The 19,356-nt window shown below is 41.6% G+C and overlaps 1 protein-coding gene across 1 annotated transcript; it reads right to left on the bottom strand.

The window, feature by feature from the left end:
- Positions 1 to 2,799: 2,799 nt before the first annotated feature.
- Positions 2,800 to 16,501, bottom strand: peli2 (pellino E3 ubiquitin protein ligase family member 2). Its single transcript, XM_082516650.1, has 6 exons — positions 16,152 to 16,501; positions 10,255 to 10,384; positions 7,988 to 8,089; positions 6,579 to 6,776; positions 6,147 to 6,335; positions 2,800 to 5,749 (listed from the first exon to the last, which is right to left on the bottom strand). Exons 1-6 carry the CDS (start codon positions 16,226 to 16,228, stop codon positions 5,171 to 5,173), a joined length of 1,275 nt encoding a protein of 424 aa, XP_082372776.1. The 5' UTR covers positions 16,229 to 16,501; the 3' UTR covers positions 2,800 to 5,170.
- Between the last annotated feature and the right edge of the window lie 2,855 nt (positions 16,502 to 19,356).

Genomic DNA, 19,356 nt, shown 5'->3' on the forward strand with positions numbered 1-19,356 from the left:
ATCCTCTTCAAACTGCACTGCATACAGCTTTGAATTGTGTAGTGCTACAGAGCTGGCTGCAAGCTAAAGGAGACAAATGCACGCACACACATACAAAAAGTGGGATGGTTTTGTTTGACAACTCAAATTGCATGACTCAGAAGTGAGAGGAGAGTCCTGTGTGAGGTGTTTGACCTTGGGCCTGGATAACAAAGGCTGGACCTGACTTAAAGTAAGACATGCAGGTGTTTGATTGAAGCAACAATTAGTGACTAATCACTCGAGACAGAAATAGCGAGGAATTAGCAGCAAAGTCCAATATGTGGCACTGTGCTGTGGCAGTCCAATTTGCAAGAAGATTTAAAAAAAATAAAAAATAAAAAAAGACCTGCCAAGTTTACTATTAAAAAACCAGGGAGACAAATGTGTCTTGTGTTAGCTTCTGAGGGTTGTATGTGCTGTTACTTAATTTACACGAGGGGAAGAGCACTATCTCTTATTTACAGATGATGATCTGCATATAATTTGCCTCAGTTGCACGCTGGGTAATTGAGGTAAATATCACAGCATTCAACTTGCCAGCTGAGGTATCCCGCTGATAGCTTGGCGTACAGCCCGCAGCCACCTGTGGCATTTCACATGTTGGGTGAAATCACAGGGCAGACAGACAAAAAGAAAAAGAAAACATGTAAGGCAACTAAGGCACAACTCTGAATACAACCTTCAGATGTGTAACAGCTGGATGATTGACAACTGTTGTTGACTTTAATCCAATAACCTATATATTGCTGGCTGTTGTTAGAGGGGGAAAAAATCTCATCTAAATATCTGAGGAAGTGGCACGATCACTGCTTAAAAGTTTCAGTGTTTTTTGGGTTTTTTTTCCAAGGCTGCATGCACTTACAACTGATTGCCCCCCCCCCCCCCGCCCCACCAGCCACATTTTGAAGCCAGGCCTTGAAAACTGTTTGGATTTCATTACTATCACTATGTGCAGGGGCCTACCCAGAGGAGTGTGGAGATGTACAGCATATACTTTTTCACTGATCTCTGAGAAATAATTGCATTAACCCTATACCTATATAGTTTGCAGCTCACTTCTCTCAGCTATCAAATTAAAACTACTGGAATGCTTAAATACTTTATTTAGTAAGAGTGAATTTCTTTTTGCCATTGCCCACCCAAAAACTCTAAATGCTCTGTCTGGATACAGGTAATGGTTTCCTCTTATGCTGTTAATATTCTTAAAGACGCCACCAATATATCATTACAGCACTGGATAATAAAATTTCTTCTAAAACATCCTAATTTTCCTGTTTGGAAAACTCACTTAACAGGAGCAAACTTGCAAGCTATCATTGTCAATACACCATCTTGTTTTAGGCAAATATGACAGCTTTGTGCTCTCTGATTGCTCAGTCAACCAAACAAAAGGAACTTTTTAGTACAATTATAATACAACGACTCCCACTGAACTGCAAAATGGTCCCATAAAAGTTAAAAAAAAAAGGGGGGTGGGGGGATGATAGGAGGATCATCGTTTGTGTAAATTCTCAGCATTAGTGCAGGACATGCACCTCATTTCTTACTCATGAAACTGAGAGAAGGGAAAAAGAAGTATCATCCTGCTTTATTTGCATAACCCAGCCCTGCTTAGGGGCAGGGGGACCCACCAAGTGATCTCAAAATTAGCATGCTGTCACCTTCAGTGTCTCTTCTGTCATTAAGAAAAACAGGCAAGTGTGCAGACATATGAACCTATTTCACATCTACTGCAGAAATGTTAATTAGGAAGCACGGCATCCCACAGCTCCGTTCCCCTCCCTGTGCCAGAATGACATGTTATGCATTTAAATCCTTTTCATGCGTCCTTATTATAGAGAGGATGAAGTCACATGCGAATGATGGAAAATATCATCATGGTACAATATTTTTGCATGTACACTAAAAAAAAAAAATATCCTAAAAGCTAAATATTGCACACAACTATGCACTCCTTATACATCACGCCAGGATTTAGATGGGGATAAAAGACTATTATAATTAATTTGACTGCATAAGCAAAAACATATGGTATGTAATAGATTATATATTTAGTTTGAACTGATTAGACTGTTCTGATAGCCTAATTGGAGGATTTTAGTCCTCACTGGCATGCCAATTTAAATAATTCAATTTCTGATGTTTCATATGTATTTTTGATGCATTTATATTTAGTGTTTTTCATAACCAACATCAAACTTTTATTTATTTGCTGTGTTTTCAAGCTATTGGATCCCGCAGGCTCAGTAGCTTGAGAGGCATAATGCCAAAGGCGCTATTGTTGAGGAAACAGTGCCCTCCTGTGGTTTCATAGGGAAACTGCATACTTAAAAAAAACTACTGAAAACAAGGGGCTACACTCATGCAGTCATTCTCTAATAAATATTAAGATGAAGCTGATAAGATAGAACAAGAAATGTGAATAAAACAGACTTGAAGAAAATTCTCTGCCTTATCTGGAAAAAAAATACTGATAGAGCAATCACAATTCAGAGCCATTTTGGCAACCAAGATAGGAGAAATGCTCATACAGAGGAATGATGAAACACATATGTAACTGTGATTAAACATTGCTGCTATGTTGGTTGTGCGAACACAGCTGAGACATCTGGAGTGTTCAAAGGCAGCCACTAAATAAAAACCAACAAATCCCCATCAGCTGCACGCAGCTCTTTAAAAATCGGTGGATCACTTTAAAAGGAGTCCCTGAACATTACCCACAAGTATGAAATAGAAACTGTCAGTCAGAGTGAGAGAGAAATCCAACTTGGTGCAGAGTGTTTTTAAAAAATATTTTATTCTTTGCAAAGGAGACATTAGGAGCATCAGTGCGTTCTATGGCTTGTGTACAGAGTTCCTGCTAGAGACACAAAAATAATAATAATAATCATAGAACAAGCCCTTGGGTGAACTGTGGGCCCCACCCATGTTTACCGAGGAGGAATGTTTGAGGCAGCTACTCTTGCAGCTGTTACAGAACACAGTCTTAAGCAATGGACACAGTGTTTGAGCCGAACGCACGTGAGGTTAGAAGGGAATGCTACCGTACAGTATGTGGCCTAGTGCTTGACCCAGCATGGCAGTTAAATAACATCAGCAGAAATCAAGCGAGTCTGAAATGCTCTGTGGTTAGAGGAAAAGTGTAATGCTGCTGACATTCTTAACAATGCCAAATATGTTTCTCTTCAGAGGGAAGCGGAAAGAAAAAACAAAATAAATTAAAAATACCATGTCCAGGACAAAGGCAGATTTCCTCCGCCTCAGATATACCTCTGAATTTTTTAATTATCATAATAAAGTCTGGGAAAACCTAATGCTATATAATAGAACATCGCCCTTAACATCTCATTGTTTTAATGCTCACTATTGTATTTCATAATCTAATGTTGGAAACGACACTCGTTTGGGCACAGTCTGGAAAGCTAACATCACGGACAGATTTGTCCCAGATTCTTCAGTTTTCAATTCATCTGCTACTTTTGTTTTGGACAACTTGACTCATCCACACACAATAGAACTTACCAAATTTGGCACAGAGTGTGATAATATCATTGTTCCCCATGAAGCGACTGAACAGCCTTGACTGTAATCCAGAGCTGTCAACATTCCACCACAGCAGCAGCAGCAGCAGCAGCAGTTTGGGGGTAGCATTGTTTACAGAAACACTTTGGATTGGAGGAAAAAGTGGCCGTCGCATCTTGCATGCGGAGAGAAAACAGCTCCTCCTTATATTTGGTATAATCTCTGGATGCTGCTGAGACTGTGCCCAGGTTCGACAGCGTACAAATCATTGGATCAAACCCAGCGTGGGGATAAAGCTAACAACAGTGCAGATTGAATACAGTGTGTCTGTGTGTGTTTGTGTGGGGCAGTGACAGCTAGCAAGCAAGCAGGTACGCTTGATTCATATGGTTGTACGGCTCCGGCGATTTATTTAACTGAAAGCAGGCTTCGAGCACACCTTGAAAGCAAGTTGTATAATCAAAGCACCACCAGCGAGAAGGGTCAATGCATTTCAGTACATTCATTGTCAAGCCCCTGCGACCTTGTGTTAAATCCTGCGTTCTCTCTGGTAGCGTTTTGGGGATCGGGGTGAAGCGATGCAGGGTGATTTTAACGGCCCGAGGGCACCCACGCAGTCCAATCCACACGCACACAATCACACAAACATGCACGCACACATACGCTCAAGCATTCTCACATACATTATATATGCTGGAGAAAAATATATTAACATTTGCATTAAAAAACAGTACAAGGGCCTCAGTGTAATAAAATACCTCTGGTGTTAGAATCTGTGTGGGTCGTTATTTTTCTTACACCTTCTGCAAAACTATCTCTCTCTTTACCTTCAACAAAATATCTTTTTGTCAACTATGAAAAATATTCCCATAGTTTGATGGGATTTGAGGCACTGGATTATATCTCTGTACATAAAAAGTCTTCCCCCCAACTCTCCCTCAAAGTTTGTTCGGCAGTTAGAAACCGCCTCCGGAGAGCTACAAGATGTTGATGCCGTTACGGGTTAAGGACCAGGATATCAGTGTGGACCATTTAACAAGTTAACTATTAAAACTTCCATCTTCACCTGGCTTTTCTCTCAGCCAACAGTCCAGCTGTCTGGCTCTGTAAAATCTTGGTTTCAGGCCCACCAGGAACTGAATTATATACCCTCCCCCACCCCAGCCCACATATTTCCCAGAAGACTCAACTACACCTGCTTGCTATAATTTGGTTCAGTCTGATTCATGAGTAAATTCAACTCATTCCTTCTACAACCTTAGTGTTACAGCCCTCTGATGGAAAACCAGCAGGCATTGTAGTTTACAGCCCAGCACTGGAGCTTTGTTTAAAGAGGTTTGTTGGCAGGACAGCTAAAACAGTATTTAATTCTGGAGGAGCCGTGCGTCTGTGGTCCAGTGTGCTTCACATCTCTGTATCCTGCAGTGGCCATCCAAACAGCCACAAAAGGCCCCGAACAATCTGTAATGGCTCTCTATTGTCAATCCACAGTACATGACCAGAACCTGAAAAAGGCTCGCTTCGTTCCAGAGCTGGCTTACATAAATGAAAGAAAGCACAAAATAATCTTTCACTGCATGTCAGCATTCCTGTTTAATCTCCTCTGCCAGAGCAAGACCCCTTAAACTCAGTCCACCGGACCCTGGAAGATTAGCTTGGAATAGCCCTGAGTTGGGCCAAGTTGGGTGGCGCAAAAGGGGCAGGCTGCGTGGAAGGCGTGAGTGCCGTGGGGCAGAGGGATCTCTGACCAGTACTTGACCGACTTCTCTGAACACACATGTCCGCATGGCACGAAGGCGTATGTGGGTGCACCTGTGTCCACGTAGAAGGCCGGCTCGCAGCCCAGCCACAGTGGCACGTAGGGCCCCACCACCCGGCACATGGGACACTCTCGCTCAGTGTTGGCCTCCTGCTCCGAACGGTGGCCCCAGTTGTGGTAACCGTGCACGTGACCGCACGCCAAGTACACCCAAGGCTGCTTGTCTTCCAGAGATGAAAGGGCACGACTCCGGTGCATGCTGGGGAAGGCGAGGGTATTGAGACCCACAGGGCACTGGGGGCGCGCTGCATTGATCTCCTGCCTGAGTGCCTCCAGGTGCTTTTGCGTGGGAGTGTGGAAGAGGCCTTCAGCAGTGCGCCACAGCAACGTTGCTCCACACAGATCCACCAGGGAGCCGTCCTGTAGAATATTGCTCTCATTCTCCACCTGCGGAGGATAGTGAAGTGCGCACACATTTACCTTCTACATGGGAAAAAAATCCACTGCCTATGACATGCTGATATTTCTTATTACTACATTGTACTACAGACTGACAACCTTTAGTTCCTGTTACTGCTGAGTTTCAGACATAAGTCCCACCCAAATGCCATTTAAACCTTTTGTGTACAATAGGCGACTCAGCAAACATGGATTATTTCAGGCTTTGGATCAAGATAATTACTTATTCTGATTTGGGACTCATTCAAAGCTACTCTAAAAGTGGCTGTGGAAGAATTAAAATAATAAACATAACAGGACCACTTTAATATTCTAAAGTATTTCTCTAACATCACAGTGTCACTGCATACATACACTGATACATTTTAACTTTTCAACTACTCACCAGTTTGCCTGGGGTCTGTGCTGAGCGGGTCTCTCTCAACGTGTAAACATCACCACAAACAGAGATCTCTCTCCACACGCCGGGCTTGGACTCCTCAGTGAATCCCCCCTTAGGGTGCATTACCAGCACACCATTGGTTGTTAAGCCGTCCATGTGACCATCAGGGTTTTTCCATTTTGCAGCTTTTTCCTACAGGCAAGACAGAAAATGGATGATGACACAAACTGACATGATGTGTGGCATTTCACTTTTTACGTAACAGTGCATATGAAACAGTGGTTTTCTTTATCTGGTTACAAGCTTCAAGGATTAGAAGCACTAAAAAAGAAAAAAAAAAAAAAAAAAAAGGCAGCCATGTAACCTTACAGGCTAAAAAAAGTAGCATAGATAGAGATGGTGCATAATCACAATGGTACACCGAGTTGTAATTACCCCAAGGAAGATGTTTTTGGACGTATCAAATCCGGCTGCATAGATGCGAGCGGTGTAGGGCGGGGTGCGTTCGCAGACAATTCGGCAGGCAAAACGAGAGATGGTACTCTGCGTGATAAGAGTCTCTTCACCCTCCTGACCCCCTGCTATTGTATCAGTCACCACAAAGTCTATGGGACTCTCAGTAGAACGCCCAATCTGCAAAAACAACACAAAAATAATAATTAATATTATGCTGTACTGCACAACAGTTTCGAAAGAATCTCAAAATAGTGCAATCAATGAAGAAAGGTTCTTTTTAATTCATACCAGACACAGCAACTGTTCTGCATCCTGCTAGCTTATGTACGTGCACAAGCAAACACACACAGAGTATCCATATATATTTTAATGGGCATAATTTTCAGCACTTGGAAACAGTTCAAGCTGAATAAACAGAGGCAAAAATAGGCTTTCCTCCTTTCATTTCCTCTTTTTCCCCTTACACTGTCCTGAAGTTTTGAGTGGCTTCCTCTTCTCTCTGGTGCGTTCAGTATTGTTTAGTCACATGGGGAAGATAGGGTGCTGAATATGAAGCATGTGTCTGTAACATTAACATCCCTTGGCTCATCACTGCCTTGCTGTACGTTCAGATTAATACTGGAGCAGTGTAAACCGGGCACAGATGATTTTTATTTATATGATTGGACGTGTTTTTGAACATTTATACTTTTTGTGTGTCTTAACTTGCTTTTCTGCTATTACAACACTTAATTTTCTTACTTACTTTACTTATTTTACTCTGTGAAAAGCATTTTATACATAAATGTTTAACTTTGCAGTCTAATCAGGTGGTTGTGTATAACCAAAGTGGCTAAAAGAGCCCAAAGACACCTTGTCAATCAGTCAAATTAAAGCTTACATCCATATTTTCATTTATCCCATTCATAAAGAGCCATTTGAAATGACAATCTAAAGATATAGCAATTACTGTTCTGACAGCCTTTGAAGCCCCTGTAGGCAATATAACAGAACACAAACAATAAAAGGGCAATAAAATCTTTGCAACAACTGTCAGTCCTTAAAAAAACAAAACAGGTTAAGTAGCATCAAATTCAAACAACATGTCTTAGCCACAGAACTAGCAGCTCTCCTGCTGTTAAAAATACAGCCACATCCTGCCATGGGAATGGGGAACAGGCTCTGACCATTTTTGGCTGTCAGAGAGGAAATACTCCTCCTGGCTTTATTAGATCGAAACTGGTAATGTTAGGTATAGAAGTACATTAAAAAAAAAGCAGAACAAAAGCCTTTTTGTTCTATGTTTTCTGACTATAAAGAAGTACTGTAATCGCTGAGAAACTAATGTACGGGGTGTGAATGTATCTGAATGCAGTTGTGTGCCAAAGTAAAAGTGAACGGACTTTTACCTGAAACATATCTGTGTCTTTATCATGGCTGTACTCTACCACTACGGTGTGGTTCCTCGATAGCGTGTAGGAGATACTGTGCTGACCTTTACAGCTCACAGCCTGAAATGTGAAAACAAACAAACAAAAAACCCAACTTGTTCATAACAAAGTACACAGTGCAACAGTATAATAAATCATCATCCAATCTGTGGCTTTATCACCGGATCTGAGAGTGCCAAACAGCACAGCAGAACTACAGTAAAACCTTCCTTGCACAATCCTTTCCTTGTTGGTGAGGTTAAATTAAAGACCAGAGCAAAAGTCAAACCCACTATTAAAACACATGGCACTTAAGTGATGATTCACTTCCTTAGAATCAACAACTACGAGGTGCTCCTGGAAGAAAACATGTTATTGTCCTTATTTTTGTTTTGTTATTGACAACTTGGAACATTTCTATGGATTATTAGCGTGCATGTGCGGTTTTTTACAGCTCACAATTAAGCCAAAGCTCTACAGGCTTATTGTGTAATTTTGTCATGATGTTACCAAAATCCTAAAACCTATTACAAGAATTTTTTGGGAAGCGGAACAAAAAAAAAAAAGACTGTGTAAAGTCACACTCGCAAAACAGTGACCATAAACTCCCTGCTGGCCTCGGTTAACACAAGCTCGCCAGGCAACTGAACTGCTTCATGTCAGTGTAGCGAGGAAGGCTGGGTTAAAGCCCGGCCCCAGCTTCCATCAACACTGTACCACATGCCATCTCTGCTCTAATCTGCAAAATTCCATTTCCTAAACATCCCCCTCCTCTTCGTCACGTGCAGGAGGGAAAGCGGGAGAGGGAAAGTGGGTCATCAGAGCTGCCACGGTCTGCTGTAACATCAGATGCACACGGGGACAAATGTCATCATCGCATGCAGTCTTGTCTTGACTGTGCTGCTACAAACAAATGGTGCTCCACCTGTTAAAGAACTAAAAAAGGAGCAGTGCACACACAAATATGTATTTTTTATAAACGCTACACCCCCAAAATATCCTCCCCCAACCTTCCCGAGTGGTAGGAGTTGGAATCATAATGTTTTGAATACGAGGCTGGCAGTGGCATCATGGGAGCTCCTCATTATCTGCCATGAACACTAGAGTGTGCACCGACACGTGAGCTCTCCCTCTCAGCCGCAGAGACTCCTCAGCTCATTCGTATGCTGCACTGGAAGGGAGCAAGAATGGGTTACAGGGGGTGGGCTTCATTTTAGTGATTCACCTCTTTAATACCCCCTTCTCCTTAAAATAAGCTGACCACCCAGCTCGTCTCTTACAGAATGGCCCTTTTTTGACCGTTTATACACCTGGATGAGCCAGGTCAGCATAAAGCAACAACCCCTGAGCTCATCCTTCAAGTCCCATAACACGGTGCCAGGGTCGAAGTGGTCAGTGAAACAGCCAGTAACTAATGTAATGCACAGTAAAAACAGCCACATCTAATGCAGATAGCAAACTATCTGAGACGTAATTTATGATGTGGAGCAGCAGAACACTTCAGCCATATTTCACAGCACACTGCAGCTCAAACTCAAACAAAATAAAGCGCAATCTCTGCCATGAAAAGGCCTCTGTCACTGAATCGTCCCAGAGCAGATTTCTGGATTCCGCAACCTGACAGTAACCTGAACCAGACAGCCTTTTAGCTAAAAATGTCAAACACTGGTCTCCAAGTGGTGCAGAGGTAAGTGGGTCTTGTCTGATGTTTAGCAGTTTCGCCTAGGAACCGAAGGTAGGAATGCAGGAAGGCAAACACGTTTTACTGGATGTGGCACTTCCCTGCAGGCAGCCTGCCGTGAAGAGAAACTCTGAAGCCCAGCTAGGAACTAGTCATTGTAGTGGAAATGTCAACATTAAGGTCTGCCAACAATAATGTAAAGTGCTTTTCACAGCACAATTTACTAGCTACCACAATCACTAAAAGGCCATTCAGCTGCTGTGGGAAAAAAAACAAACAAAAAAAACCCCCAAAAAAACAAAGGGGGTTCATTTATAGAAATTATGCTTTCAACTTCATATACAGCCAAATCTTCTTATGTATATATGCAAAACCAAAACCACAAAAAAAAAAAAAAAAAAACAAACCCCCAAACTATTACCTAAAAAAAAAAAGAAATATCACCTCCTTCTTCTGTTACGTTTTTGCACACTTTCATACATTTTGTCTGAAGAAGAAAGGCAGACAGATGTTCAATCCCACTGAGAGCCTGTTCATTAAATCACTTTAAATCATCCTTCTGTACCTTGGTGGCCTGGGGTGTGTTGAGGACGTGCACAGTGCTTGGTGATACACCATTGGGTTTGATTCTCTTGTATAGAGCAAATCTGCTTTTCCGTCTACCGCGATCTCCGTTGGGCAGGGAGCCATTGTACCTGTCAGAGACGGGACAGGGTGGAGAGAAGGACAGCAAATTGACAGTTATTTATTTATTTCATCTGTGTGAAAATGCTAACAGCTTCCATAGCTGCAAAAAGATGTGTCTAATGAGATTTACAGGCAAAAGTCTTGTAATCATATAAGAAGTAAACACGGAGAATTAGAAACATTCGTGTGTTCTGAAAAGGAGATTTGCCACGCATTACATCACTGACAATCTAATACACCCTATTAGTAATCTAAGCGTTACCTTGGATAACGGCTCTTATTACATAATGCACTCTGGTGCTGGTGATTTCAGTGTGCGTGCACTGTGTAAACTGCAGCTGTTCTTTTGCTCTGTGTCCCAGGCAGGAGCACGTTTTAAGATGCATGTCAGGTTTGCTATCATTTTGGGAATGCACGGTCTGGGTGGATGACTCAGACACATTCTTTCAAAGATGAATTTTATACACGGATACAGCTTACAAAGCTATCTGTTCCGTTTCCAAAATCATTTAATAACAGACTCCAGTTTTGCCCTTTAGTGTGCTGAGAGGCACCTAGCCTAAGCTGCTCTTTGTGAATGAAGAAGCCCCTTCCGGTACAACTGGTCTTCTTTCTATCCACCAGCTGGTTCCTACAGCTGGGACACCCCATGCTCGACTATCATCCAACACACAGACCTTCTGTCACACACTCACATAAACCACAAATGTGCTGAACAGACACTTTGCACAAGATACACATTTATATTATATGCCTCAAGTTTGCACACCAATGTATCGGAGGGGAACAGAGTCTACGAGCCAAATGTAATCTGACATTTTTCCTTTCTGTTTCTGAACAATAGCAACAGAACCTCCTTCTGCTCCTTCCCACCTCCCTCCCAGGCTAGTCCACCTGTCCCATGTCTCCACACGGCTGGCCAGGCAAAGAAACACATGGTCCTAGTCAGCACAGTGCACAAAGCTGGCCTGTAGGACAAGCCACCCACAGAGAGCTAGAGAGGCACTGGAAGATTCTATGGACTAAATGCAACAAATACAAAGACAGAAAGACAGGAGGAAAGTGTCAAATGACAGCAGACCTGCTTACCTTCTCTCCTAAAGTGTTCAGCTTTTACTTTTAGTGGTGATTACTGTCTGATCGTACTCCTTTCAAGGCCATTTCAGGGATTCTATTTCCATGTCATTAGACCAGTGCACACTTTAAATGCAGACCCTTACACAGTTGTGAAATCTTGGGCTCCAAAAGCCTGAGCTGGCCTTCTCATGCTGCTTTCAAAATAAAGTACAAGTGTACAAGACATAAGTTACATTAAATCTAAAGAAAAATAAAATAATGCCCACTTTCCCCCCATTTATATAGTAATTGTGTTGCTTTCATTTACAAGTAATCTGTAAGAGAAAACAAATAAAGCCCCTTTATTGATGCACACATTCCTAAGCTAATTTCACATGGTTTGTTCTCTGTACTCCACTTTTATTTGACCTGCTCTAAAAACACCCCACCTAAATAAAGACCAGCCAGCCCTACATAAAGATGTCTTTTCAGTTTAGGGGGGTCTACTGGCTGGCTACCTGCCCCTGTGTGTCTCATACAAAGCACACAATCAAATGCTATCCAGCTTAGTGTTTTTGCCATGATGAATTCTGACTGGAGAATATAACCCTAGCTCTGCAAGAAACGCAGCATATGCTTTCAATTATTCAGCATTATACCGAGGAACAATATTCTGTCATGCAGGAACTGCCACCGTCACATTAGCTAGGACAGGCTCTTTAAAGCTGCGTTCCAACTAATTGTGATCGCTTTCCCTTTTGACCCGTGCCAGACAGACAGCGGATTTACCTTCCAATACTTAGCAGCAGGGATTAGAAGACTCTGGCATATCACCTATCCTCCAGGGTTGCGGTAAGGAGCCAACAGCACCTCCTACTTCCTATGCTAACATGAAAGGCTAGTGTTCACAGAATGAGGAGAAGATATGCTGAATAGCTGTAACACTCATTAGAAATACAGAAAGTTAGGTTAGGCTTACAGGGTCACACAAGATGGTTTCTAGGTCACTAGGACTTCATCTAAATCAATCTAAGCTGTAAAAATACATAAATAATACATCATTAACAGACAACCAGATGGCATGATGAGCAAAGACAGTATGAGTCAACTAAATGAGCATCATCCATCCATTTTCTTATCCATTTATCCAACTTAGGGCAGCAGGGGTGCTGGAGCCTAGCCCAGGCGTCACGGGGTGAGAGGCTGGGCACATCTTGGCCAGGCTGCCAGTCAATCACAGGGCTGACCCAGAAAGACAGACTACCACATACTCTCCAATGCATATTTACAGCCAATTCACAATCAACAAAAATCCCAGTGGCTCTCAAACCTCTTCTGGCATACCCCACTTTACTTTATATACAAGTAAGCACAATAGCATTAGCCAAATCTTGTTTGGTAATAAACAAAAGTCTCTCTTTTGCCTAGTTGTTCATGCCCTGCAGTTTCTGAACCTCTGAATTACCTTAACATGAGTGTGTTTGGACTGTGGGAGGATCCTGCTGCAACTGGAAAAAAAGGAAAAAAAACAAAAACAAAACCTACGCAGGCACAGGACGTACATGCAAACTGCACACAGAAACGCCTCAATCCACCAAGAGGTTTGAATACTTGTTGAGTGGTGATCATGCTAACCACTGCACCACTCTAGATTAAACCAGTTACACCTGAAATCTTTAAATGCTTCTATTGTAGTACTGACAAAAAACCCCAGAAAGAGATGTCTCTTCTCTTTATACCATTTAAATTACATAATATTAATAAAAAGGCACGATCTATGTCAGTCTGTACCAAAGATGCTCCCAAGTTGATTTGTACACTTTCCTTTAATGAGTGGTTCTCTAAGGCAAAATGTAGAAAGTTCAATCAATAGGCCTAGTCTCCCTGCCACAATGGACAGAGGAAGCTGAAGAGAGGCAAAGGCTGAGTCCTGATCAATCCATCCTTTCATTTGCAGGATACCCATGCAGCACCCCCTCCTCATCCTGCCTCCTTTCACTGACCAGCACCAAGCCAATCTGCGGCGGCAGAGATGGAGGGGCAGCCATGCAAGTAATAAGAGCCACCACGGTCATGGCAACAAACCACTGAGGGAACTGCTGCTCAAACAAGCTTTGTTCCATGCTGTCAGCTATCTTGTCTACCATCAGTTTTATCAATGGGATGTGATGTCATGGCAGTGATTATACACCCGTCACATCTGATTCACATATGTGTCTTTATGTCAGGAGAGGGAACAAAAGTACCAGCTTCAAACATGCCACATACCGAGCCTGGGGTAATAAGCACTCAGCACTTTTTATCCCTTACAATAAGCACTATGACTGCGAGTGTATGGGTGGAGGGCAGTGTACAAAAACACAGTGTAGTCTGCTCTCTGTGTAAGCCATCATTTCAGCACCTTATTTCAAATACTGTAAAGATGAAAGTCACACAGCCGCATGGACACCAGTAAATCTGAACTATAAAAATTTTATAACTTTTATAAGCGCCTCAGGACTGGCCATTGGCCAAAGTTCAGTCACTCATGTTTTCCATCATCTGTTGGCCAAGACAATACAGACAGGACGAGAAGGTGACTGTTTAGAAGGATAGCTTGTGGCAATTTGTCCTAAATGAATTCTAAACAACCAAACAAAAACACACAAAACAAAATGAAAAAACAAAACAAAAACAAAAAGAGGACAAAGCAGTTATGATATAATAAAGGTAAAAGTTACACTGGCTTTATTCGGTGACAACACAGATGTGAGTAACTGCTTATTTTGTTTGCCTTTTTACATTAACAGACTGTCTGTGTACTTTCTGATATTATCCAGTACAAGTGGCAACTGGATAGTTACAGAATGAATGCCAAATAATTCAAATACTTAACAGGAGTAGGTGTGCTCTTCTACAAAAGGCTTTTAAATGTAAAGAGTGATGTGAAAAACAAAGATTACTTCAACAAATAGCTTGAAAATGACCAGCGCATGCCAGCTATCAATACATCTGATGGGCAAAATAACAGACGGACAGAATATTACCATCTTTTTTGATAAATAATGCTTTAAGTCATAATTCCTTGGCAGTTTCTTTCCCATGTTTTATATTTACCTGAAATTATATCAGTAAATGTATGAGACTGACTTCTTTTTTTTTTTCATTGGGTAAATTACTGATATTTTATTGACAACAATACAGTTAATGGTGAGGCTCTTATCAGTTTCTGTAGAGACTCCTGACCAGTTTACTATATAGAAAAAAAATGCACGTCTACACAGGTTCTTGACACCAAGGCAAAATTTCCACTGCTGCAGGTTTGACGTAATTGTTCTGCAATGTGAAACTGTCAGAAGAGCCTTGTAAATACCTTGAAATAAGTAAGCGATAAACTTAAAGGCAAATAAGTATGGAGGCTTGACAATAAGGAACTGATTACTGATCATCTACTGGTTGGGCAAGAAATGTAAAGATGCCAGTAAGGCTTTTAAGAAGCCACATAAGATGATTTAAAGCAGATGAATAATAAAAAACACATAAATAAATAACTAAAGAACTACAGCTCGGCTTGTTTTCAACACTCTGTGAAAACATGGTGGTTCTGTGCCTGCCCAACAAAAATTACTCCATACTGAGATATAAACAAATACAAAGATGGAAAAAAACAGCAGAAAGGTAGCTTGACTGAGCAGCCTTTGATGCTGTTCCCATAGGCAGCTTAGACTCTGCTAGTATAAAGCAATTTAAGAATATATCCTGTGAGATTAGATAAACTTGTCCACTGCTTTCCCTTGTTTCTCTGACTTGCACTGGAGCATTGTGGGTAATGGCAGATACTGTATAAGGTATGGAAATCAGTAACCGACTCCTTACTACTTACTATACAGTATAATTCAGCACATACTTTGGCTGATTTTCTCTATGAACAGAAAAAATGTTTTACTGTATAAATAACATTTGAATGTTCCCCACATCAGGTAGCATATCCCAATATCATTTTATCGAATTACATATATCATTACAGAGTACTTCATAAGGCTCTCGCTGTTATCCGACATTTAAGCTCCCCTTGTCTGTTAAATAAGGAATATAAGGTAACTTTTTGCAGGTCAAGGAGTGTGATTTTAAACTCGGAGAACAGCCGGCAGTACGTGCGTGCGTGACTGCAGAAGTTGTGTTAAAGGAAGCACCCTGGGGCTGGGGGAGGGGACCATCACTACTTCCGAATTCCTAAAACCCCATGAATCCAACTTTAAGGTAAGAAGGAGCGTCCGGTCAGAGTTGCTGAATAAATTTCACTGGGGTTCCCAAAGTTGTCCCAAATCTGTCCTATTTCACGGACACAGATATGTAGACACATGCAGGCAGTTTGTAGTTATCAGGGTTGACAGGGAATGGGATATTTAAAACGTCCACATTTGTAATTGCGCACGTGTCTGATTTGTGGGATAACGTGAGCTTGTAAATTTCTAAACAGAGCTTGACGTGCTCCCTGAAAACCATCACAGCGCCTCTTTGATGTTATATAATGTCGCCTGTGTTGGAAGTTGATCTTGAATTTAAAAAACAAAAATACACAACGCATCACTGCTAACTCCATGCTATTTTCAAAAACTTACAGTCATGTAGCTTAGGTAGCAGTGTGAGTGGCCGTTTGTGAAACTTAAAAACAAACACTCGTTTTCAGTTTCATGTCCACACTTACTCAGAAGCAAATACAACAACGATTCAACTTACCCCAGAACCACCAGCTCTCCGTATTTCACTAGGTCTATGGATGGGGCGCAGTGCTCCTCTTGGCTTAACGAAAACATGAGGCTCCTGGCTTCACTTCACGGTTAGCTTTACAGTAATAACGGTTCACAAATTACCTAAAATTCCTCCTTAAAAAGCGCGACGCAGACTCGCTTCAGATCGCGTACACGGCAGCATGTGTTTCAGTGTTCTCACGAATCAAGTTTGCTAAAAATAAACTGGTCTGAAACTTCTTCGGCGTGACATAGCAAAACGTAACTTACTTGGCGGTTGAATGCGCTCTAAAGCAGATACAAAAACAGCGAGGACCAGGGCCGGAACGTACCATTCACTTCTACTTTACTTTGTATAGGGGGGGCTCTCTACCTACGCCTTGGTTAAAATGGTATGCCTGGTCAAATTTTATTGTATCTATTCATTAAACACATAGATAATAGTACATGAGAATGCTTCATCTTTAATTAATTCTCGTGTAGACAAAGCAGTTGAATCTACATTGTAATAATCATTTTTGAAACCACCCGTCTTGGTTTATGGATCGCACCTTCTGTTATGTAAACAAAGAGTAAAATCTGGGAATTCTTAAAGGGATCATACTTTTTCCTGACGTGATTTCAGTTTCCTATATTTGACGGAAATAAAGGTTTAAACGTTTTGTCATTGTATTTACATTTCTATTATTTACTGTTTCAGCAAAATGTGCCAAGGATCACATGATTTATGAGTGCAGTAGTTATGCCTACCGAGGACGGGATATCAAAAGTGGGAAAAGACATGGTTTTTAAAAAAAAACTATTCAGAATCCTCCTGGTACATTTTCAGCGAGTGTGTGAAAAAAAATAAATTGTGAAATCGGATTTTGTAATTTTGCTGGTAACCCCTTAGGATCTTGTGTTATTTGATTATGACTTTATTGCAGCTGGCTAATGCATGTGATTGATTGTGCAACTTAATGACATCACTACGGATGTGCATGCCTCGAGGTTTTATTTTCACCACACCATTGCTCATTTTTGTCTCTGTTTTCAGCATGAAGCCTTTTGTTGGCTTCCGGTCCGTGAGTGCATGCTTATTTCATTCTGTAATGTCAGTCAACTGGCTGATGCGCATTTGTCAAATAATAACACCAAGGCCTAGTAATTTGGCTAATTGCTTTTCTGAGACTGACTCAGAAATCTAATTTATCCAAATGTCCACACGTGACGCTACTAAGAACCTCTCAGCCTCTAGTAACACCTCTTTTAGTACATCACACATTCACTTTTTTTTCCCCCTCATGCTTTTCTGGTGAAAGTGCCACTTTTGTCTAGCAGTCTCCTCCACGCTTTAATGGCTCTGTCTTGTTTAACAGGAATCTGCATGGCTGGAGGTGCTATTACTGCTTCAGCCCTGTTGCTTCTGCAGTAATGGCCTTCTATTTGAACTGGTGTCCAGTTTCAAAGTGCAATAACACCTACAGAAAACAAAAGGTAGTCAGGGAATACAGGAGCCGGAAGGGGGGAAAAAGCCTCCCCACCCTCACGAACAACAAATTTAAACTTCACCACAATAAGACAGAGTATTGTGCATTTGTAAGCATTACAAGTCAAATAGTTGGCATTTGTTGAATCCCTTTAATGGTGCCACTGATAGCACGGATTAACATCAGCTTCTTCGGCATTTGTGCATAGGGATCAAGCTGCATTTGGCCTGGAACTACAAGGGCCAGGGACTGATCTTAATGCTGTGGGTATAATGAATGTTTACTCCTTTTTTGTGTCACTGTCTCCTTTCTCTTTGCTTTCATCCGCCATTGTCTTTGTAATAGAGCTCTATGGTCGTTTCTGTGTCTGTCTGATTCACGTTCCCACATGCATACCCACAGAAATACATACACAGATTTTTTTTTTTTCAGGGGGGGGATCAAAAGCTTTCTACCACATACCACACTGATAGGGAGCAGATGCAGGGAGTGGGCTGCTTTTCTGGAGCTGTGCTGGTGTAGTATGAGTGTAAATCTGTGTTTAGGGGGAGGAGTCAAGCGTTAGCAAGCAAGAAGCATGCAGAGCAGAGGCGTACTGCAACAAACTAAATTGCACAATTGAGGGTATGAGTGTTAGCAAAGGAAACACAAGGCCCCTGTCAACTTCCTCACTGCTCTTTGGCAGGCTTTACGTGATAGCATCTCTATGCAAGAGGTGATTTGCTATTTTATCTAGGGATTGAGAGTAACGTAGTTTCTATTCTCTGTATGTCCTGTACATGTGGCAGAATTGACAATAAAGTTGACTTTGACTTTTGACTTTGAAAACAATGAGCATGTGTCTGACAAAGTGAAACCTCAGATTTATGACATTTTAAAATCTCTGCAATTTCCACACAAAGGACATCATATTGATTACAATGGTGGAACTGTAGAAAATATCCCTCATTTTAGATATACTATCAAACGTGTACATTTTTAGGCGTGTAAGCAAATGACTGTATAGTAGGAAATACCCACTTTGCAGTCAGTTGTGCACACATGGTTAAGCAGTCTGCAACAACAGGCTGTGAAAGGTGCTTCCTGCGCGATCCAGTTTAACAAGCATATCAAAGATGCTGTGAAGCATATTTGTTCGCGAGGTTTCCATGAAGGCAACAGCTAGACCTCCAGTCAGCTGACTGGAGCATGACAGTGTGGGAGAATGTGAGGAATGTGCTGATTCCATGTTGCCTGTGTTCCTGATCTGACCCGCACCCCTCCTCCAGGCAGCACAACAGTCCTGTTGTTTTAAAGGCCTTTTAACATGCAAAAGATGAGAGCAAGACCTTTCTGCGAAGAGAAGTCACAGTCAAGTCATGTCTAGTCGCATGCAGATTTATCCTTTTGTCAAAAATAAAAAGCCGGAGGTGGCAAAGAAAATATGGAAAATTTAGAAAGAATACACCCAGGCCTTTGTGCCTTTATAAGGGCTCAAGTAGAATAGTAAAATTTCACTTTCAAATGATCACAGTAGAGTGGTACTTTCCAGCATTACAGGTGTCATCCTTGGAAGGTTCTAGATTTTAGCTACTAGTTCTTTCATAAGAGTTGTACCGCTGATAGAATTTGTAAGCCTCACACAAAGCAGAAAAAGTGTCCCATAGTGAGGGATTATACAGCATGTTACTATCACAGGAACCTGGTCACACCCCAAATGTTCCATTATTGAGGGCACGCAATATC

The sequence above is a fragment of the Aulonocara stuartgranti genome (genome assembly GCF_965226115.1).
Source record: "Aulonocara stuartgranti genome assembly, chromosome: 19".
Classification (NCBI taxonomy): Eukaryota; Metazoa; Chordata; class Actinopteri; order Cichliformes; family Cichlidae; genus Aulonocara; species Aulonocara stuartgranti.

Excerpts from the sequence above, each read along its gene's own strand:
- peli2 (XM_082516650.1), bottom strand. The coding sequence starts at position 16,228 with ATGTTTTCGTTAAGCCAAGAGGAGCACTGCGCCCCATCCATAGACCTA. Across the intron at positions 10,385-16,151 it reads GGAGAGCTGGTGGTTCTGGG|GTACAATGGCTCCCTGCCCA; the intron begins GTAAGTTGAATC and ends CGTCTCTGACAG. Across the intron at positions 6,777-7,987 it reads AAGACACAGATATGTTTCAG|ATTGGGCGTTCTACTGAGAG; the intron begins GTAAAAGTCCGT and ends TTGTTTTTGCAG.